Raw genomic sequence first — 24,567 nt, forward strand, 5'->3', positions numbered from 1 at the left:
TAAGAAACAGCCAAACAACCCAATCCAAAAATGGGTAAACTCTCTGATGTTGAATGAGGGCTGACTTCTGGCAGAAAGTTTTCCCACATTCACTGCTTCTGTAGGCTTTTTCTCCAATCTGTGTTTTCTGATGCTCTGTGAGGGCTGATTTGTGACTGAAGGTCTTCTCACATAAATCACATTCATAGGGTTTCTCTCCTGTATGAACTTTGATGGACCATGTGGGTCGACTTCTGCTGGAAGGATTTCCCATACTCAGCACATTCATGGGGTTTCTCACCTGTATGTGTTCTCTGATGCACTGTGAGGTTTGATGTGTGATTGAATTTTTTCCCACATTCATTATATTTGAATAGCCTCTCTCTATTCTGATTTCCCTGAAGTTGAGTGAAGTGTGACATTCTGCTGAAATTATTTTCAATTTGATTGCTTTCATATTGTTTCATTTCCATTTAGATTCCATGACATTTCAAAACTGAGGATTTCTCACAGGTTTCTTCATGCCATTATATTCACAGAGTTTCTCTCCTGTGTGAATTTGCCTATGTGGAATTATTATGGTCTTTTTTTCTGGCTTTTCCACCATTATCATATTCAAAAGTCTTCTCTGAAGTTAGAATATTTAGGTGCTGAATAATACCATTATTATAACCAATGTTTTTTTTTCATTTTGATTATTTTCATAAGAATTCTCTCGAGTATGAGCTTTCTCCTGCTTAATATCAAGTAATTTCTTATGTACATTTAATATATCAGGGTTCCTTCTTAAAGAGTTTCTATTACTATCAATTGATATTGCAATATTTTTCAAGTATATTCCACCTAAATCATACTTGTATGGCATTTTTCTTAAAGAAATAAAGTTTGTGCTCATATTAGATAATTTTCCTAAAGGATTAACTTTCTTTGAAGTCTGTGTTGTGTTGTTGAAAGCAACTTGTGGAAAATATTTGTCTTGGTTTTCCTGGATTCTCTCTGTTAGTCTATGAGCTTTGCAGTCTTCTAGAAATAAAAATATTAAACATACCATAAGAATTTGAACATATTCCTAATAGAATTGGACTAAGATACAAGTGTCCTGAGGGGAGGATATAGCTCAGTGTTAGAGTATGTGCCTAGCATGCATGAAGTCCTGGGTTCTATCCCCAGTACCTCCATTAAGTAAATAAATAAATAGATAAATTAGGTAATTTTATTAGTAAATATAGGTTTAAATAAACCTCTGCCCCTCCCCCCAAAAAACAAACAAAAACTTTAAAAAAGATACTAGTGTCCTATTATATATTTAACTTTTGGTTTCAGCAGTCTCTCAAGATCAAAGTGCCTTTTCCTCATTTAGTTTGTTTGTGAAAACAAATGTGGGATAGAGAGAGCAAAATTAAAAAATAAGCCGACATGTAATCATCCAGCATTTTACAACTAAAACTTTCAAAATGGATAGAGATGAAGATATAAACTCAAGAAACAGTGAACAGAGAATGGAAGATTTTATAGGAGTGGTAGATTCAGGTAGGAAGAAAATCACAGTGACTGGGGTGGGTCCAGCTGAGCTAATGAAGAGTAACTGGGATGACAAGGTAAACCAGTAGGTAAAGGTGTTAATGGGAGAAATATGAGAAACTGAAGAGACAGACTACAGAGTAAATCTAATACGTTCAAACCTGCATTGTTTTAATAACATCGTGACAAGTTTTCATGCTTTCGGTTGAACTTCCCTTATTCCCATTCTACACATAATGGCAAAGTAAATTCCTGAATGCACCAACTGCTTCATGTTTCAGGGAAGAATTGTTAGCTTGAACTCTAATCCCCTCTTCTAGCTGTGATTCACAGGAACATACAAAAGTACAGAACAATGACAGACTAAGGGGCCCCATGGCAATCTAGATCTGATGTATTGCTCTGTTTTGGCTGTGACACCTTAACGTTGCTCTGTCATGGTTGTTCAACAGGTGAACTATCACATCATAATAATCACATTTACGTTTACTTACTTTTCCGTAAAACCTTGCCTGTTTCACAGAAAATGTCTCAATTTTGCTTTATATTTCACATCTCACATTTTCACATTTTAGGCTTCTACTTACTATTAGAATTTAAGGACTATATTTTTCAGTCCAATCCCAGAAAATGGGCAACAACTATGTTTATTTACCATTTAAAAAGTCCTGTGTATATTTGTTATCCACTGCAACAAAATCTATCCCAAGCTGAGAAACCACTGACCTGAGCCAAGTACCACATAGAAAACTGTTACAAGTCATCATTCTGGCAAATTTTCGTCAACTAAATGCACATCAGATTTTCAACCTACCATTCTACAACCCCACAATTAATATCCTCTGCCCCAGCTTAGTAAGTTCCTTGTCTCACTGAATTGCTTGTCCTCCACAGCAAGTTGAAAGTGTTTTCTCACACTCAGCCTATGTTCTAGCCTTGGCTCTACTTAATATCTAGAAAAAATGACATAATATTATTATGCCAAATCTCCAAGAATGCCTTTTCAAATCTACCTGCTTTATAAACACTCAAATTTATATTTACTCTAAATGTAAAAGTAGTTCCTATCTAGACCTGTTGTTTTAACACAACCTGAGCACTGCTTTCTAACTTACTGTATTTCATCTACTGTAAGGTACATATACTTAACATTCTAAAATCAGGATGCATCTTATAGTTGATCACAGACCTGTGATCAGCAGGTCACAGTATAGTGGGCAGAATAATTTTTCCTTAGTTGTTCATCAAATAATGGTCCAGTAATAAACTATGGTTTCTTGGATTTGAGGGAAGATGACAAGTTATTCTTAATTAAGTGCCAAATTTAAAGTGTTTTGTGCAGTTTTATTCTCATTCTTATAACCAAAGGATGGCAAACTTTTCCTTAAAGGGCAAAATAGTACATATTTCAGGCTTTGCAGTCTATACTACCTGTCACAATATTGAACTCTGTTATTAAGCATGAAATCAGCCAGAAACCATGTGTAGACAAATGAGCTTGGTTGTGCTGCAAAAAAAAATTTATTCATAAAAATATGTGGCAGGTTTCCAGCCATAGTTTGCTTTGCTCTAACAATACCCAATGCTCATAGCAGATGTTGTTAACTCTCTTATTTCCTCTGAAGTTGAGTGATTTTAAATCAATAGACATCAATAAGCTCTGTGTATCAGCATTAACTGGAAAGCTTTTTCTAAACACAAGTGTTTAGACACTGTGCCATTTTATGTCTGATGCATCAGAATTATAGGCTTATAACCTGAGCATGTATTCAGAAAGAGTCCCCTCAAAGTGTTTTCAGAATATGAAGTTCTTCCTCTACCTGGTTCCAGTCAACATGGGTTTACCAAAAGTCTATTTCTGGTTATATACCTAAGTAAGAAAGAGTACCAGCATAGCCATTTTCTTTCCTAGATCATAAACCAGATATGAAAAAAGCTTGATACTATTAGATAACAGATTCTATGACTTTTGTTTAGTTTTGTGTGAAAGACCCAGCACACGCTGAGTGTCAAGATAAAGAAGAGATGCTGGGGGGGTCAAACATTCAAGAACTGTTTCTTGGAAGATGACAAACTTAACCTACACTTTAAGGATATGCAATATAGTAACAGTAAAAATCATCTTTTATTATATACTGAGCACTTTTCATTTATTAATTCATTTAGTATCTAGCCAAGGAAAGAAAATAATGAAGAAAGGTGTGACATAGAAAAATACCCAAAATGAATATATGTATGTATATGTGTGACTGAAACATTATGCTGTACATCAGCAATTGACACAACATTGTAAACTGACTATACTTCAAAAAGAAAAAAAAGAAAAGAAAAGAAAAGAAAAAGAAAAGAAAAGAAAAATATGTGCTACACCTAAGTGGCATTTGAGGAGAGGGGATAAAATAATGTTTAGCGACAGTACAGGCAACAGAAAAATAAAATTAAGGAAGCCAAATCAGACCATGAAGTGATAGTCAATGGCAGGCAAGTAATTAAATTTCATGAAATAAATAATAGGGGAAACATAAATTTATCTTGTCAGGCTACTGAAAGAAAACGATGTTCTAGGTGAAACAAAAACACAAAGCACTACCACCTCTTTCATCACCACCACCAACACACCTCACTATCTACAATTAGGAACTGGAGAAAATAAAAGTATGAGGGAATATGGTTCTTACTGATATCAGTAGAAAGTGAGAATATGAGAAATATTAGAAGTTTAAAAAGAAAAAATATTCAAGAATACAAAAGAGAAAATAAAAGAAAGAACTTGTCTTGTGGGCTTGACAATTTCGTTACCGATTTCTGATTTTATCAGACTATGATTAGCGAATGTCATATTTCTACTTTGCGGGATTTTTGAGAGTTTTCTGTGAGCATGATATCTTCCCGCTTGTTTGCACATGCTCTTTAGGCACATTAAAAGGTGTTTTTTCATCGCTTTTAGCTACAGACAAAAATATAACCTTATAAAATTAGGGAGGCTATAATCTTGTTATAGTACTTAATCTTACAAGTCTGGGTTTGTGATTCTATGAATAAATTACCTATTTATGTAGATAGTATCAAGTAATACTCCACTACATGTAACAGTGAAATTAGCGTTTCCTCCCTTCTCCTCACAAACTAAATTTTAGTAGATTTTATTACCTTTCTTAGTTTTTATCTTTGTGCTATTGAACATACAAATGTCTGTATTCCTTGACCTGTCCGCATAAATGGTATCTTTGGACCCAGAGCTTTTAATAACCAGAAAATCAGCTTACATTCCTTCTCAGACATTACCCTTTCCTCTTCCAATTTTATCACATATATATCCTTTCTACACTTCCAAAGTAGGTGCCACTAAGAAGAGATTCTTAGAAAACATTTACATGTTCAACTCCTAAACTGACCACCCAGAATATAATTTCCCAAGGCTTCCTCTTGTCTAGTATTCACTAACTCACCTGGGTAGCTTTGGGATAGAAGTTTTTCCTCTAATGCCCATGGATCCTCTCCTTGCTCTGGCTTGGTAATGAAATACCCTGTAAAAGGAAAAATGACAGAATTGGGGCCGGGCTGTCTGTGCTACAGCAACTCTAAAGGAGGAAGAAGGTAGAGTTTCTGGAGCTGCACCTTGATGGGCTCATTTAAACCTTTCACGGGATGCAAAAATACATTCTTCCTGGTGTTTAAAAGAAATTAGCAATCTCAGATTACTGAACCAAAAGCCTCAACATTAACCACAAAAGATCACAAGTTTTGGTATCTAAGAAATAAAATGCATTCTATTCATGTTTTGATATGGAAACTTTGCTTCCACCGAGACAAGGTTGTAGTGTTCTCCAGTATCACGTCCCTGCACAGCATCCTCTTGTAACAGAAAAGAACAAACCTGACTCCATATTAGATCTGTTCCTTTGGCTTTAACCCTGTGCCCTGCTTTCTAGGCTTAGTCTTGCTGGTTCTGCACTGTTTGTACAAGAATTCTGCCTTTAGCCTGAAATATACATGACAGCCTATTCTCAAGACTGACCTTTAAGGATATTAACACTTTTGCACTTATATAAAGATAACAAGCTGCAGAATAGAAAATAACACTTGTTTTGTTAGAGGTTTCACAGGGGCACCATGACCTGACCCACGTGGACAGCTGCAAGAACAAAGGATTCCAAGAACAAAAAATTCTGACACCATGAAGTTTGCAGCAACCAACCACACCCCCTTCCCTTTTTAGTATAAAAGGAGCTGGAATTCTGGCTTGGGTAAGATGGTTCTCTAAGACATTAGTCTGCCATCTTCTTGGTCTGCCAACTTTCTGAATAAAGTCGCTATTCCTTGCCCCAACACCTCATCTCCCAATTTATTGCCCTGTCGTGTGGTGAGCAGACGAGTTTGGACTTGGTAACACTCTGACAGGGTTCAGGTGCCACCACTCCTCCTGGATGAAGCCCACAGTCACATCCCTGACTGACACTGATTCCTGTAAAAGTATGTTTCTGGTCAGCCTAAAATGATCAGAATTGTAGTGGCACAGAAAAGATATATGGAAATTAATTCTTACCAGGTTCACTGTGGAGGGTTTATATCTTATAATACGCCTACTATGTACATTATTTCATAATAGATTTTATAAAAGAAAAATAATTTTTAAATTCCTGCTTTTGTTTTATTAATGCCCTGTGCCTTGAAATGTCCTGGCTGTTGGGAATAGTAGGAAGAATAAAATACTCTTCTTGTTCTCCAGCAGGTTAAGTACTACACAAACACAATGCACTCAAAAACTCCAAAAAGAAGGTGTTACTGGAATATGTTAGAAAATGTGAAAAGTATACTGGGGTCAGTAAAGAAAAGGAAAGTTAACTATTCTGTGTCAACAGTTTATGATTAATTGGAGAGGAAAAGCTTTAAGGCCTTAAATGAGATGGATATATATTCTTTATAATTATGAGGCAACATGGCACAAACAAAATATTGGATGCGTTAAAAATTCATGGATTGACTTCAGCTTCTGCCCTAGGATACAGAAAGCGAGAAGAAGAATCACTGTCATTCATACAATGACAATGGGCCTAGTAACTTCAAATTCACAACTTTTTTTCTAACTTATGGGACAGCCAAGGACACAAGGCATCCAAGTGCCCCAAACCTCGGAAGAGATAGTATCTGCAGGGCGAGGGGACATGTATGTTCTTGCCTACCCCAGTTGGACCGCAGGTAAGAAAATTCAACCGGAATCAGTGGCATATTAATTGACAAAGACTGTGTGTGAGCAGGCACAATAGTGTGAAACCCCTGGGGGTCACAGATATTAAAGGACCTTGCACCTTCTCACAGGCTTTTTCTCCATGACGGACACCACTGGGCACTTACTTTGTACCTGGGTAAAAGAAAGGATTATGCACTGAGCCTACAACTACAGCAGGGAAGGAGCAAGAAAATCAAGCAAGCCACATCTTGGAGATTCAGGGACACAGAGCATCCCCAAGACCGAGGCTGTATTGGAAAAAGAGAGAACACACTGCTCACCACTTCCCACCACCAAGCTAACGAGCTTAGAATTACATGTGCCAATAGAACACTGCTGACAGATGGACTGGAGGTAAATAAAAAGCCTGCAAAGAGACTCTCTCTGAGGCACAAAACAAAGAGAAATCCTAAAAACTCAGAGGACAGACATAACTATGGTAAACTAACCCCTATCCTAAAACACAAGGTATCTTAACAGAAATTTGAAGCCTATACTGCACTGAAGGTACTAACACAAACAACACATCTCAAATCCTGCCAAGTCCTAACTAGATTAATTTAAACCCCTGGACTGGAAGGAAAGTCAGGCCCATTTCTAGGAAATAATGTAAGAAACAGTGGCTTAAAATTTATCCCAATTTTTAAAAAATTGAAGTATAGTTGATTTACAATGTTGTGTTAGTTTCAGATGTACAGCAAACTGATCAGTTATACATGTAGATACATATTCTTTTTAAATTTTATTTACTTATTTCATATATTTTTATTGAAGTACAGTCAGTTTACAATGCTGTGTCAATTTCTGGTGTACAGCACAATGCTTCAGTCACATAGGAACATACATATTCTTCTTCACCATAGATTACAAGATATTGAATGTGGTTCCCTGTGCTATACAGTAAGTTCTTGCTGTTTATCTATTTCATATATAGTAGTGTATATATGTTAATCCCAAACTCCTAATTTACCCCTCCCCTCCACCCCTCTTCCCTCTGGTAACCATAGTTTGTTTTCTAAGTCAGTGAGTTATTTCTGGTGTATAAATAAGTTCATTTGTATCATTTTTTTAAGATTCCACATATAAATGATATCATGATATTTGTCTTTCTCTGTCTCATTTACTTTACTTAATATGATAATCTCTAGGCCCATCCATGTTGCTGCAAATGGCATTATTTCAAAATTTATCCCAATTAATTATAGAAAACAAACCAAAGATCCAAGAAAGTCAAAAATACCAAGCAGCAGTTAGGTGCGGTTAGGCACAACATATTAGATTCCCTTAAAAAAAGAGAGAAAATCTTAAAGGTAGCCAGTAAACAAAGAAATATTACAAAAGAGGAATAAAGATAACAATTAAAGCAGAATTTTTGCCAGAAGCCATGAAAACTAGAACACAATGAAGTGATATACGTAAAGTGCTGACAGAAAATACCTGTCAATCAGGAATTCTATATTTATCAAAAATATCTTCAATAATAATTGAAAAACTACTTCTGCAGAAAAACAAAAATTTAAGGAATTCTTCACTAGCACAAGAAATGTTAAAGGAATACAATGTCAGAATGAAAATTGAATCTACACACACACACAAAAAGAAAAGTGATAGAAATGGAATAAATAAGGGGAAAATTAAATTAATCCTTCCTTTCTCTAAAGCAAAGGTCAGAAAATTTTTTCTTTAAAGAGCTAGACAGTAAATATTTTGGGCTTTGTGGGTCATACATTACATATAGCAATTACTCAACTCTACCATTATAGTGTGAAAGTACACATTGACAATACATTAAAAAATCGTGTGGTTGTGTTCCCAATAAACTTTATTTACAAAAGCAGGTAGTGAGCTGAATTTCACCTATGGGCCCTAGACTGAGATCCTTGCTCTAAAGGATTACTGACTGTCTAAAGCAAATAGAGTAGCACTATATCGTGTGCATAGAGCATATGTGAAAGTAAAATGTATGAGGCAATAGAAGCACAAAGGACAGGAGGGAAGAGTTGGAAATATACAGCTGTGAGGTCATTACACTAAACACCAGGTAGTTTAATATTTGAAAGGAGATTCTGATTAACCAAAAATGTATGTTATAAGCCCTAGGGCAACTATTTAAAAACTTAATAGGTTTAATAATAAGTCAATAGCAAAGATAAAATGGAATAATAAAAATATGCAGCTAATCCAAGAGAAAGAAAAGACAAAATTATATATATAACAAATAGAAAATAGGTAGGAAATGGAAGATCTTAATTCACTATATTGATAATTAAGTTAAATGTGAATATCTTAATCAAGCCAGATTGTTAGATTGGGTTAAAAAAAAAGGACTGACTAATAAACTTCCATTAACTATAAAAACATAAAAAATTAAAGGTAAAAGGATAAAGAAAGAAATACCATACAAACAATAATCCAAAGAAAGCTGGAGCAGCTGTATTGACATCAGACAAAATAGACTGTATAACATGGGCTATTATCAAAAATAGAAAGGAACATTATGTAATGATAAAGGGTCAGTTCTCCAAGGTAAAAGTAAATGTGTATGCACCTTTCAAAATATATGAGGAATAGACTTACCATATGATCCAGTAATCCCGCTCCTGGGCATATAACCAGGAGGAACTTTATTTCAAAAAGACACCTGCACCCCAATGTTCATAGCAGCACTATTTACAATAGCCAAGACATGGAAACAGCCTAAATGTCCATCAACAGATGACTGGATAAAGAAGAGGTGGTATGTTTATACAATTGAATACTATTCAGCCATAAAAAAATGACAACATAACACTATTTGCAGCAACATGGATGTTCCTGGAGAATGTCATTCTAAGTGAAGTAAGCCAGAAAGAGAAAGGAAAATACCATATAAGATCACTCATATGTGGATTCTAAAAAAAAAAAAAAAGAACGTAAATACAAAACAGAAACAGACTCATAGACATAGAATACAAACTTGTGGTTGCCAAGGGGGTGGGGGCTGGGAAGAGACAGACTGGGATTTCAAAATTTGTAGATACTGACAGGCATATGCAGAATAGATAAACAAGATTATACTGTATAGCACAGGGAAGTATACAAGATCTTGTGGTAGCTCACAGTGAAAAAACATGTGACAATGAATATATGTATGTTCATGTATAACTGAAAAATTGTGCTCTACTCTGGAATTAGACACAACATTGTAAAATGACTATAACTCAATAAAAAAAATTAAAAAAAACCCCAAAATATGAGGTAAAAACCAAGAGGACTGAAAGGAAAAATAGGGAAAAAAATACAGTTGGAGACTTCAATGTTTGTTTAATTGATAGAAGTAAAAATAAATTTGGAGAGAATATAGAATACCCAAACAACACTATCATTGAACTAAACCTAAGTGACATTTACAAAACATGCCATTCCACAACTGCAGAATAAACTTTCTTTTTAAATGTACATGGGACATTCATCAAAATAGACTGTATTCTGGGCCATAAAACAAATCTCAACAAATTTATAAGAAAATAAATCATAGACATTATGTTCGCTGGCCAAACTAGAAATCAGTACCAGAAAGATACCTGGCAATCTCCAACTATTTGTAAATTAAACAACATACTTCTACATAACCCATAGATTGAACAGAAGTTTCAAGAAAAACTTCACACAGGAGGAAAATGAAAATACAACTTACCCAAATTTGTGGGATGCAACTAAAGTATTGCTTAGATGGACACTTGGTATTAAATACTTTATTAGAAAAGAAGAAATGTTGCTGATCAATAAGATCACATTCACTGGTGACTCACCAAAACAAATTTCAGGCAAGTGGTGGGAAAGAACCAAACTTACAGGCAATGGGTTAAAATGGAAACATAATGTTCAGAAATATGCTCCAAAACATAAATTGAAATTTCTACTGAAAACCAGCATATGAAGACTTAAACAAAACCAAAAGAGCTTCCTATGGAGAAGTTACAGTAAATTATTTTATACTGTCCATGTATCACTCCTCAACATACTAGGTTTTTTTTTAACATTTTTTATTGAGTTATAGTCATTTTACAATGTTGTGTCAAATTCCAGTGTAGAGCACAATTTTTCAGTTATACGTGAACATACATATATTCATTGTCACATTTCTTTTCACTGTGAGCTACCACAAGATCTTGTATGTATTTCTCTGTGCTATACAGTATAATCTTGTTTATTCATTCTACATTTTGAAATCCCAGTCTGTCCCTTCCCACCCCCCCACCCCCTTGGCAACCACAAGTTTGTATTCTATGTCTATGAATCTGTTTCTGTTTTGTATTTATGTTTTGTTTTGTTTTCTTTTCTTTTGTTTAGATTCCACATATGAGTGATCTCATATGGTATTTTCCTTTCTCTTTCTGGCTTACTTCACTTAGAATGACATTCTCCAGGAACATCCATGTTGCTGCAAATGGCATTATGTTGTCGGTTTTTATGGCTGAATAGTATTCAATTGTATAAATATACCACCTCTTCTTTATCCAGTCATCTGTTGATGGACATTTAGGCTGTTTCCATGTCTTGGCTATTGTAAATAGTGCTGCTGTGAACATTGGGGTGCAAGTGTCATTTTGAGGTAGGGCTCCTTCTAGATATATGCCTAGGAGCGGGATTCCTGGGTCATATGGTAAGTCTATTCCTAGTCTTTTGAGGAATCTCCATACTGTTTTCCACAGTGGCTGCACCAAACTGCATTCCCACCAGCAGTGTAGGAGGGTTCCCTTTTCTTCACAGCCTCTCCAGTATTTGTCATTTGTGGACTTTTGAACGATGGCTGGTGTGAGGTGATATCTCATTGCCAGTTTTGATTTGCATTTCTCTGATAATTGGTGATATTGAGCATTTATTCATGTGTCTATTGATCATTTGTATTTCTTCCTTGGAAAATTGCTTGTTTAGGTCTTTGGCCCATTTTTGGATTGGGTTGTTTGTTTTTTTCATATTATGTCTTATGAGCTGCTGTATATTCTGGAGATCAAGCCTTTGTCGATTTCATTTGCACAAATTTTCTCCCACTCTGTAGGCTGTCTTTTTGTTTTACTTATGGTTTCCTTTGCTGTGCAGAAGTTTGTAGGTTTAATTAGGTCCCATTTGTTTATTGTTGCTTTTATTTCTATTGCTTGGGTAGACTGCCCTAGGAGAACATTTTTGAGATGTATGGGAGATCATGTTTTGCCTATATTTTCTTCTAGGAAGTTTATTGTATCTTGTCTTATGTTTAAGTCTTTGATCCATTTTGAGTTTATTTTTGTGTATGGTGTAAGGGAATGTTCTAGCTTCATTGATTTACATGCTGCTGTCCTCAAAATACTAGGTTTTATCACGGATTTAAGCTGGACCATGGTGCAGCTCTCTATTTAAGACCCGGTATTATGGTCTCTTGATAATTTATACCACTTACGCTCTGGCATTATGCCCTCTGTTTCTACCATATCCTCTTCCATTAGAGGCAACAGCCTTCATTTATTTCAAGGTTGTTATTAGAACATTGTTCACAACATCAACATTTTGATAACTAATAAACAAGAAAGCTATTCTAGACGTCTATGTCAGGAAAGTCTTTACATCCCATGAAGAATCAGTTTGGTTTATTCTTATTTTCAAAGCACTTTCCATAACAATGTCTGCTATCGCTATCAGAAACAAATGTACAACTTAGCATCGGTACCTTAAACATTAAGAACTTGAGGGTCACCGACTTTTGCCTTACTACTAATCCGCTACTCCATATTTCCCCCAAAGTTGACATTTATCTGTTTCTACATTTACATTTTAATGGTTATATCTTATAAATCTTGTAAAATTCAATGCAAAAGAAAACAGGAAATTTAAAAAGAAACTCACATGGGATTTGTTCATTTTCTATTTTCTTTAAAAAGCATAGAGACCTGTGAAGATGTAACTGATACACAAGGAAAAAGAAATGAATTATAAAATATCTGGCCTCCTCCATAGCTCCTGGATTTACCTTAGTAAAAATTCTGCATACTAGTGGGTAAAATGCCTTCCTGGTAGCCAATGCCTTCCTGTTGGTTCCTAAAAAGAGAAGGAATGTAGAATCAATAGAATAAAATATTTAATGATAGGCTCTCAAAAAAAAAAAAAAAAGCCCTGAGTTGTAGTTGCCAATTTCCAAGGTATAAATAATCCTGTCATGATCAATTTCAAATTACTAACATGATACCATTGGAACAGAGTTGGGAAGAGATGTTCAATAGTACATCATTATATAGTATTTCCAACACACTGATAAAGTAGAAAAAGAAATAGCCTCAAGAGCACAGATATGAGTAAACTTAAGGAAATTAATTAGGAAGTGATGAGTTTTTAATATGATCACAGATAAGAGGAGCCTAAGCAGACATAACTACTTAATGTAACACAGTGTCCTGGAAAGGGTCATAGAACAGAAAAAGATTACAGAAAAACTGAGGAAATCGGAAAAACTAGAGACTTTAGTTAATAATAATGTATCAATGTTGGTTTGTTAATTTGGACAAATGTACCACACTAATGTAAGATGTTAAAAATAAAGGAAATTAATGCAGACTATACAAGAATCTCTCCATTATAGTCACAATAATTCTGTAAGTCTAGAAACTAGTCTACCATAATTTATTTAAAAACTCTTTAAAATAAAATGGTATAGTAAAAAATATCCACTTAATACCAAAGAAGGCAGTAAAGGAGAAACAAGAGAACAACAACAACAAAAAAGCATGATATATACGGGGGGGGGGGGGAGGCGGGAAACAGCAAAATGCCAGGCATAAATCTAACCAAATCAACAAAAGCATTAAATGTGAAATGGATTACACATTACAAGCAATGGGCAAATTGTCATATGGGATTAAAGAGAAGCCTGAACTATATGCTGTCTACCAGAGACAAAATTTAGATTCAAAAGTACAAATAAGTTGAACCCAAAAGGATGGGAAAATACGCAACGTGCAAGTGCAATCATAAGAAAGCTAGAGTGATTATACTAATAACAGATAAAATAGACTTTAACACAAAGGTGTAACTGTTTCTTACAGAGAACATTTTAATGATCAGTCCATCAGACAGATATAACAATGTTTTAAATACATACACTTGACCAAAAACGTCTCATAAAACATGAAGCTAATTGATAGAATTGAAGGGAGAAAGAGATAATTCAACAATAAGAGTTGGATACTTCAACACCCAAGTCTCAATATTTGATAGGATAACTAGGCAGAAAATTGTCATATAGAAAACCTAAACACTGTACATTAGCTAGACCTAAGACATCTTTAGAACCATACTCCCAACAGCAGAATACACACTTTTCAAGTGTACAGGGAACATTCTCCAGGACAGACAATATACTAGGCCATAAAACAAGTCTCAATAAATTTTACAGGATTTAAATCACAGAAAAAATGTTCTCTGACCACAAAGGAATTAGAAATCAGTAACAGAAGAAATTTGAGAAATTCACAAGTATGTGCTTAGAGGTAAATATATGTAAACATCTATTTTTAAAAAAGAATAATCTTAAATCAACAACCTAACCACTCACCTTAGAAAACTGGAAAAAGAAGAACAAATTACACCCAAAGCAAGAAGAAGGAAGTAAATAATAAAAAGCAGAAACAAATGAAATCAAAAAAAGAGGAAATTAATAAAATTAAAGTGATTCTTTGAAACTATCAACAGAACTAATAAAATTTTATCCACAGTGACCATTAAAAAAAGAGAGGAAAAACAAATTATCAAGAGCAGGAATCAAAAAGAAGACATCACTGTCAATATTATAGAAATTAAAATTATTATGAAGGAATATATGAACAACTATATACCAACACATTAGATAAATCAGAAGAAATGCACAGTCCTAGAAAGGCACAAATTACTGAAAATGCCTTGAGAAGAAGTAGAAGATCTGAGACATATTTAATGGTGAAAAATTAAACCCATTCCACCTTAGATCAGGATTAAGACAAAACATCCAATCTCACCACTTTCCCTCAGCATCTCAATAATGTATTGTACTGTTCAGCAATGTGTTCAACATTGTTCAACACTGAGCATCAGCTAAGGCAATTAGGTAAGAGGGAGGGGTAAAAGGCATCCATATTAGAGAAGGAGAAATAACACTACTTTTATCTGTGGGTGATGTGATCTTATTCATAGAAAATCCTAAGAAATCCATATTTAAAACTACCTAAACTAGTGGAGCAAGGTTGCAGGACACAAGGTCAATATGAAAAATATATATTTCTCTATATACACTAGTACTGAACAATCTGAAAAACAATTCCATTCACAAAAGCATAAAAAAAGAATACTTAGGAACAGATTTAACAAAAGAAATGCAAGACTTGTACACTGAAATTTAGAAAACATTATTTTAAAAATTAAATAAAAATAGATGGAAAGACAGCTCACATTCATGAATGAGAAGATTCAATATTATTAAGATGATACTACTCTCCAAATTATCTACAGATTTATCACAATCCTATCAAAATCTCACCTGCCTTTTTTTTGCAGAAATTTACAAGCCAATTCTGAAATTGACATGAAAGTGCAAGGTACCCAGAATACCCATGCAAATTTGAAAACGAGTTTAAGGGAATCCCAATATTTACAGCAAAGCTATGGCAATCATGACAGTGTGGCCCTGGCATAATAGAAGACATCTAGGTCAATGCAATAGAACTAAAAGTCCAGAAAAAAACCAAGCTGTCCTATTTATGCTCAATTGATTTTCAACAGAAGTGCCAAGACAATCCAATGAAAATTAATAAAAATGGGAAAACCACTTTTAGGGAATGTAAAATGGTTCATATTCACTGGAAAAGTTTGTCATTTTTCTCAAAATGTTAAACACAGAGTTACCAAATGACTCAGCAGTGCCACCCCTAGGTATCTACCCAAGTGAAAGGAAAACATATATATATCCACACAAAGAGTTTCAGAGCAAGCTAAAATTTTAAGTTTCTTGTGCATTCAAAAGAACAGACCGTGAACTGGGAGACTTCAAACTGACAGTGACAAGAAGCATGGAGGCATGTCCTTACATGCCTTTATAACAATTAATTATTACAATGGGGTTTTCCAGACAACAGGATATTAGTTAAAAGTGATTATTTTACACCACTTTAGGAATATGACTTAAGTTTGTTTATGATGATCAGAGGCATTACAAGAAATAACCTATGTTAAGATCTACTTATGTGGCCTAACTGGTTTTGTCTGCTCAGGGGATTTTCAAGCCTGGTCTCTATTTTCTTCTAACAAGTTATATACAATATTTCATAGCAGGATTATTCATTGTGGCCAAAAAAAAAAAAAAGGAAAAAATCCAAATGTCCATCAACTGAGGATTGGATAAACAAAAGGTGGTATATCCACACTGTAATAAAGAGTCTGACTCCATTTTTAAATTTTGACTATGATAGTCTTCAAACCAACTTTTACCTTTCTCTTCTGCCCCACATCCAGGCAAACTGACAAGAAAAGCCATATGCATGTTCTCTTTCTCAACCCTAGCCCCTAACTGCAATAAAAACCAGGCCACTCCTTCCCACACTTTTTCAAATCACTCAGGTAAGTTCTGGATCAGCTTGGGTGCTACCCTGCTCTGCCCAGAGAGTCCCATGATGTGAGTAAAAAATCTTTTTACATTCTCTTGGTGCATGTGTGTCTTGACACCCATACCAAATTTGGGGTTGAGTGGTTTTAATCTGTCCTCTGTGGGGCCACTTCCATCCTGGGAGCAGAATAATCTAGAGAATGACCACCACGACCTTGAGGTCTTTCTTTTCTTGTTTTTGTCTAGCTAACTGGTTTTGTTGCCTGATAGGAAGCATGTGCTTTGAGCTCTGCTGTTTTATGCCGCACTTGCTGGGTCTGGCCTGAGCCTCTGCCTCTGCCTCTGCCACAGATTTAACTGACCAAAGCTGGAAATAGCACTGAATTGAGTGTAATTGGTGTTCAGGGACAGGAGTGTGGAACAAGGGTCCTTCTCTGGGTCATGTGTTCGGGTCATGGGTTTTGGCCCAGACCTATCTGTGTGCCTAAAATTGAACTGTGTGTCTCAACTCCGACATAAATTGTAACAGACACTAGGATCCTGGATTCTACCTTGTGATTGTTGGTTGAATCTCAACCAGGCATTTTTCTCCACTGTACAGTCATGACTTAAATGAGGCATTCTATAGAACCCGCATCTCTCTTACCATTTTCAAGCTGCAGGCTTCACAGAATGTAACAGCTTACTAAAACAACTTTGAAATCAATTAAATAAAACACAGCACATTTATCAAACCTCGGGGATGAATTGTAATAAAGAGCCTGACTATAGTTCTAGTATAAAAATTTAGTATTTTTTTAATTACTTTGAGTGAAAACTCAATAGTTGGCACAAGAGTAAACTGATGTCATAAAATTGCTGACCAGGAAATCAGCATACATTCAGTATTATTCCTTAGTGAACAGTCAAAATATTTTATACCATTAGCATAATATTAGAGTAAAAATCTCATGCGAGTGCGCACCTAACATTAAGCTTTCTTTTTCTTTTGTAAAGATGATATGAGTGGGATTCCTCTTCCGTTTCAGTTTATATGTTTTCTCTTCCTTGCATGTTTCGTGTATCAGTTGCATAATTTTGCAAGCTTGTATTTCAAAGATAAAGTCAGCTGTTACAGGGCCTTATTCTTTGCACTACTGTACTTGGTTCCAAGGGCTTTCTTTAAATTACTATCGCTATTCATCGCACCAACTCAAGATAGTTTTCTGTTTTCAAGGCCCCAGGCTGAGGATTGCCAGTTCTAGTCAGCTACCACTGTGAGCAACGAAAGGACCTGTCCAGCAGCAAACACTCAGACCGCCGGATGAGGCCGAACCTCACGACGTCAGCCGCCAGGCTGCCGCAGCGGAGGCTCCTGGGAAGCGGAGCTCCCGCGCGCGGCGCCGGGCGCCTGCCGCGCATGAGCAGTCCCAGCTCCTTCCCGCCGCCGCCATTTTCTCCGTCTCACACCCCAGGGGGGAGAGGATCAGGAGCCTCCAGGTCTGCGCGGCGCCGCAGAGGGCGGGGCCCGGAACCTGCGCGGGCCTGAGCCGAGGCCGAGCCCCTGCAGGTGTGTCGCAGGCCTCTCCGCGGGCGCGAGGCCAGGGGCGGGGGGAAGCCGGGTCTCCGCGGCTGCGCCGAGTCGGAGAACCTGGAAGCCGCCGCCCCTCTATGAGCGCCGGCCTGGCCGCGGAGGAGGACTGGGGAGGGAGCCAGGCCGGCGGCCCGGCGGGGAGGCTGGTCGTCCGCAGTCGGGATCCTTCCCAAGAATCCGCGTTTCTCGCCCTGCGCGCGAGGGGCGGCTCGAGGAGGCCCGGGGCGCCGGGCATAGCGGGGACGGCCGCGCGGAGGGGACGGCCGCTTGTGACGTGGGTGCCAAGCCCGTCACGTCCGGGCTGGCGTGGCGGCGGCGCGGGCTGCGAGAGACGTGGCGTTGTCAAGCCTGGGGGACCTGGGCTCTGCTCCAGCGCCCGCCAGTAAATGGGCCGGTTAACCTCGGTACGACTCGGATACTCATCTGCATAATTATGATAACCGTTAGGGTCGCTTTTTGTATTGAATAGGGTAGTGTTTATACAAAGCATGTTAAGGACTCAATAAAGGTGAGCTGCTTTTATCATTACAAGGTATGCTGTTCTTTTCATTATTGGCTCATTTAATCATCTTAATCATCGTAACCATCCCTTGAATCGGTATTAACCACCTCCATTTTAATAAATACGAATACTAAAGGTTCAAAGAGAAATTAGCTTGCCTTGAATTAGTAGGTGGGATTCAACTCTCACTTGTTTTGCTCTGTAGTTCATGCTGTTTCCCACCCTAAAATCCACAGTCTTAAGTTGTATTTAGTGCAGTGATTGTCTCTTGAGTATCACCGGAGTGGAGTGGACCTAATCTTACCATGTAGTATTCTATTTCCAAATATTCTTGAGGCTTCCTCAGAACTCCTGGGTAAAAGGTTAAGTAAGGCCCTTCCTGTGTTCTCTAACCTTTTCTATTTTCAGACGATTGTTAAACATGTAAATTTAAACCATAGTTGAAACGCTGAATTTTAAGTTTTACTGGAGAAGCTGAGCATCTTATTCAGGCCAGAGACTAGTTTCTAGAGAGAAGAAACGGGACAGACTTTTTTAAAACAGAAAACTGCTGTTTCATCTGTGCTCCATGTTATGAAAGTGATGTCATACATAATGCCTTATTGGCTGGTGTATCTCGGCAAATTAAGTGGGCATTTTGTAAGCATCAGGGCAGCACTGGAAGTGGTTTCTTCTGTGTATGAGAAGGACCTAGGCATTATGGCATCTAGTTACCTTTTGCTCTGTACATGAAGTGCCTGTTTTGGGATAATGGTGCTGAATAGCTATTTTAGAAGTTAGATTTGTGTCATTGTCAGCAGATTAGATGGCCAAGTCAGAATTCATCAAAGCCTAATTAAATTTTGCCCTAGGAGAGGACAGTGAATTCCAGGGTACTGTTGGATTTGTGGTGCTGAATTGAAGCCCTGTAGAATCAGAATTGTACATGATTGTTCGAAATTCCCTAATTCCTTTTCATGTTTAAGATAATAGCATTGAAACTAAGACAGTCACCAAGTTTGTTAGTAGCAGGGCTTAGCATAGAATTGGTCTCCTGGTCCACTATACCATTATTTTAGTCAAAACAAGGTTCCTAGAGAAGTGATTTTGAAAAAACTGAAATTTAGGGAGAAGAAACATCTTATTTTTGACAGCTCTGAAGACGTCATAACCTTGTGGGGTTTATAATATTAATAGAATAAATCGTTATAACATGTAACTTAAAAACTTTTCCATATCAATAGATATTTCTCTTCATCACTTGCCAGCATAGAGTTCCACACTGTGGGTATGTATTATTTGCCTTGATTAACCTAATCTGCTATTATTGGCCATTTAAGTTTTCAATTTTTTTGTGTTATTTAGTAAATGGACACATAATTTGCAAAACGGCCAATAGGAAAGAAAGGTTTATGTTCACTCAAAAATGTCCCAGTTTCATCAAGATTATATCAGAGTCACCAGTGGACAGGTGGGTACTCCCTTATCTTATCACGGTCCTTCCTATTCCTTCTCAAGACTCAAAGGGACATTTTCCCAGAGGTTTATCTTTTACTAAAATGTTGTATGTAAATTTCTCCCAGGTGATTCCTGAGCTGCAAGATAAGGTCTCTTATGACTTCTGTCTTCCGTCTTTCCCTGTTCTGGCTTCATAGTTTCTATACTTTCCCAATAGCAGGAGAAAATGAACAAATTCCGGGTGAGTCGTTTTTTTAGCTCTTACTTTTTTTTCACTGTGTGTGCATGTGTGTGTGTGTGTTTAGAAACTTTTATGGAAGAGAGCCATTATATTAAATTAGAGAAGTGGAAATAGTTAAAAATCACCCTTAGGGAAAATACTGATTGAATACTACAGCATTTCCAAGGTATGGTCTGCAAACCCCTGGGAACCCCAAGACCCATTCAATGGGTCTGTGACGTCAAAACATAATACCAAGATGCAGATTGCCTTTCACACTGATGACATTTGCACTGATGGTGTAAAAGCAACAGATTGCCGCCTGTTTTGCATGAATCAGGACAGTGACACCAGTGACACTGTATTCCTCTGCAATGTACACATAGTAAAAAATTGCCACCTTTACTTAAGGATATCCTTGATGAAACAGTAAAAGTTATTAATTTTATTAAATCTTGACCCCTGAGTACACATCTTTTTAATATTCAGTGTGATGAAATGGGAAATTCACAGAAAGCACTTTTGCTGTGTACTGAAGTATGATGGTTGGTTGCCTTGAGGAAAAAGCATGTGTGCAATTGTTTGATTTGTGAGCTCACCTAGCCACTTTTTTCATGGAATACCATTTTTACTTGAAAGAGCAACTGGCGGACAAACTATGGTTATTTAGAGAGTATTCAAACATTTTCTTAAAAATGAGTGAAGTGAGCCTGTCGTTTCAAGGAAAATAACTGTTAGGATTTGTTGCTGGTGTTAAAAGTTCAGCTTTCAAGTGAAAATGAGAATGTCTACCACTGTGAAGTTGACAAAATCTAATACTTAAAGACTTTTCTGATGAAATTGGAGAGGTTATTAACAAATGCGATTTTTTCAATATTAAATTAAATATGTCAACATTTGAGTAACATTTCTGATGTATGTGCTCAGAGGCAAACTCAAACTGTTTAAGAGGACAGAGCGGTAGAAGTAAGGAACAGGGAATAAGTCGGTTACGGAATGCCACTCTAAAAGGTAATATTTGAGGAATGTCTAGTAGATTAGAGACAACCAAGTAGATCCCTGGAGAAAGAGCATTCTACATAAAAGGAACGGCAAACACATACATCCTGAGGCATGTTCAGAAACAGTATTTAGGACACCGAAACTAGAGAGATTTTATGTATTGATTAGTTAAAAATTTTAAAAATCATACTTTATGCAAGCAAAGGAATGTATATAATGTATATGTACAATTTAGGGAGCATTGATATGTAAACCCCAGTGTATCCTCTATCTGGGTTAAGCAATAGAAATTACTTGTACCTTTGAAGCCCAAGTGCCCTTCCTTAATCTCATCCCACCATCTCCCAGAGAAAAGGAACCCTAAATTCTGTGGTAACCATTTCTTTGCTTTTTAAACTTAATTTTTCAAAATGAAACAGTGTATTTGGCAAGTAATTAAATGCCCAGCCCTTTGTTAAGCACTTGCCATAGGCTGTCTAACATAATCCTCACAGCCACCTTTTGAAGTGTTACTACTATACCATAAATTTTCAGTGTGGACATTATCTGTTTCTAATTAAGTGTCATAACCTTTGGACATGATGGTGGAGAGAGACTCTAGAAAGAGGGAGAAATAAAGTTAAATTTTTTGAGCTTTCTCCTACTTTAACCTATTCTACAGTTCTTCTTCAGTCAGTCTTGAACACATTTGTATGTTTTATGTGGGAATTTCCTGATCCAGGATTCATTCAGGGGCGCCGCATGTTTTCCTTACCTTATGCTCTGTAACTGGTCTCTGAATGGCCAGTCGGGGACAGCAGAAATGACTAATGAGCCTTTTTGTTTTTTGAAGCAATTTTGAGTGTAGTCATCACTACCAACTCTTGGAAAAGTTTATTTTATGCAGATAATTGGATTTTTGGTTTGTTCTTAGGCATTTGGCCTGATTAGAAGAAGATCTCTTTTTTTTATTCCTTCCCGAATCTCTTTAGCTCTACTGGCATAAATTTCTTCTGTTTGAAAACATTCTTTACAGTTAATGTTTTCATTCTGCTTGTTTGCTTTAGTGAGGGTCTGCTGGCAGAAAATTCTTAGTTTTCTTTATACGAAATATTCATGAAATTTTTCACTGTTCATAGAAATCTTGGTTGACAGTTCTTTCCTTTCAAAACATTGAAAAGCATTCACTGTCTTCTACTACTGATGCTGTTGAAAATTCATCTGTTAGTTTATCAGACCTTTGAAATAAATCTGTCTGTTTTGAGCTAGCTGCTTTTTAAGATATCTTTTATTCTAATATGTTTATATGTGTATTTCTTTTTATCTTAATGAGATTTATTGTACTTCCTTTGGGTTGAGAATTTAAGTGTTTTGAGTATTACATTGGACCTCCTTTATTGACTTTTTTTTTTTTTTGCTTTATTTTGTTTACTGCTTAGTTTAGAGATTACAACAAGCACCAGTAACATGACGGTGTCTTCAAATAATACTATATTTACTCATGAATAATGTAATAAACTTTCATACGTATAATTGTATTTACACCCTTCCCATCCTGTGGTCCTTGTCTTATATCTCACTTGTTCATATATTTTTAACCCCAAATATTTTTATTTCTACTTTAAACAATATTAATCTTTTAAAGGAAATATGTGTGTGTGTGTGTGTGTGTGTGTGTGTGTGTGCGTGTGTGTGTGTGTGCGTGTGTGCGTGCGCAGATAAGATGGTCTTCTATGTTTATGTACTTATCTGCTTTGGGCACTCTCTATTCCTTCCTGCTCGTCTGGGATGCTCTCTAATACCTATTCCCTGCAGCCTAAGCAACTCACTTTACCATTTCATGTCGCTTAGCACTGATGGTGACAAATTAACTTGGCCTGCCTTTCTTAAAATGTCTTTATTTCACCTTGGTTTTTGAAGGATATTTTGCCAGATACAGAACTTTATGTCAAGAATTTTCTTTGTTTCTGTAGTTTTAGGATATCTTTGTCTTCTGGTTTCTGTTGTTCCTGTTGAGAAGCTAGTCTTCATCTTACTGTTAGCCACCTAAATATAATGTGTCTTTTTCCTCTGTGCTTAAGATTTTCATTTTATCTTTAGTTTTCAATAGACTGTGATGTGTGTAGGTAGAGTTTATTTTGCATTTATCCCTTTTGAAGGATAATAGAGTTTTATGGGCCTTTTATCATTTTGGAAAATTCTTGGACACTCTTCAGATATTTTCTTTGCTTCGTTCTCTCTTTTTTTCTTTCTAAAATCCCAATTATACAAATGTTGAACTACATATATATTGTCCCAAATGTTAAGATTCTGTATTTAGTTTGGGGTTCTTTTGTGTTTGGTCTTTTAGTTTGGATATTTCTATTGAGATGACTTTTTTCCAAGTTCATGGCTTTCTTCTTTTGTTCTGTTAGTTCTCTTCATTCATAAGCCCACAGAATCCACTTCTGACATTGTATCTTTCAATTCTAAAAATTCTTGTTTTTTTCTTTTTGTTTTTCTTTCTCTGCTAAGATTCCCCATCATTTCATTTATATTCTCCAATTTTTTATTACTAGGTCATTTAAAAGTTTTATTGTAATTACTTTAAAGTCCTTATCTGCTAATCAACATCTAGGTTATCTGTGGATCTGCTTCAATACGCTTCATTCTTTAGTATGAATCAAAATTTTCTACTTCTTTGCATGTCTCATAATTCTTTATTGTGTGTTAGACATTATGTATAAAAGTACAGTAGAGATTGAAGTACATAATACCTGCAGAAAAAGGCACATCCCTTCCTCTGTTTGCTAAGTCCGTCAGTGTGTCGTTGAGCTGGCCCCGAGCTTTATTCTAGATACAGTTCACCACTGGCTTCAGATGATTTGAGGGCAGGGTCAAGGCTTTGCCTTCAGCAGGGCTTCGGTTGTGAACACACCAGAGCTCCACTGATGTGCTTGCAGCTTGCAACCGGTGTTTCTTTGGGGAGACTGAGGGGTTCCTGCCCTGTAGCGATTTCACCGCCCGACACATCCCTCCCTGCCCTGGTGCTCTGCTCCCAGTCTTCGGAGGGTTGTTGCCACACACTCAGTGAAGGCCCATGGCGAAAAAAATGGTTGCGTGTTCATATTTCAGAGCAGCTATGTAAATTATGCAGCCTTCTGTTTGGTTCCAGAAACTGCTTCCCCAGCTTAAAATAAACTTACTACTTTTGAGACATTTAATGGGACATAAAAGAAGTCCTACAGAAACTAAGCTTCTGTTTGGGGGCCTCTTGAATATAAAATCACCAGTCAGTCACCAGGTAGTATCAAAAGGCAAGCTGTTGACTTGCTTTGTGACTAGGGCACTTAGGACTTTTAATACATCACACAAGCCCACAAGCAAACATTAAAAGTTGTTGAAAGTTGGACTTGTTTCTGTAAGTTGTGATTTTCTTTTCTCTTTTGAAATATTTGTCTCTTCTGAATTTTTTCCTTTGTTCACCTTTGGATTCTCAGATCTCTGCTTTTAGAAAACATAACTTTCTAGTTTAGGGGCTTGTTCTCGTTAAGATGAGATC

General features: G+C 36.5%; 1 protein-coding gene across 3 annotated transcripts in view; it reads left to right on the top strand.

Moving 5' to 3' along the window:
* The first annotated feature begins 17,729 nt into the window (after positions 1-17,729).
* ZNF25 (zinc finger protein 25) overlaps positions 17,730-24,567 on the top strand; it is a 29,980-nt gene continuing 23,142 nt past the window's right edge. The window contains exons 1-3 of one of the 3 annotated variants that reach the window (XM_031460894.2): positions 17,730-17,862; positions 19,733-19,838; positions 19,951-20,066. In XM_031460894.2, the coding sequence (XP_031316754.1) occupies positions 20,052-20,066 (15 nt within the window). In that variant the 5' untranslated portion in view covers positions 17,730-17,862; positions 19,733-19,838; positions 19,951-20,051. Of the gene's footprint in view, positions 17,863-18,035; positions 18,395-19,732; positions 19,839-19,950; positions 20,067-24,567 lie in introns of those variants that run through there. The other 2 variants (XM_031460896.2, XM_031460897.2) reach the window with 2 other exon arrangements.

Source organism: Camelus dromedarius, chromosome 8 (assembly GCF_036321535.1).
Source record: "Camelus dromedarius isolate mCamDro1 chromosome 8, mCamDro1.pat, whole genome shotgun sequence".
Taxonomy (NCBI): Eukaryota; Metazoa; Chordata; class Mammalia; order Artiodactyla; family Camelidae; genus Camelus; species Camelus dromedarius.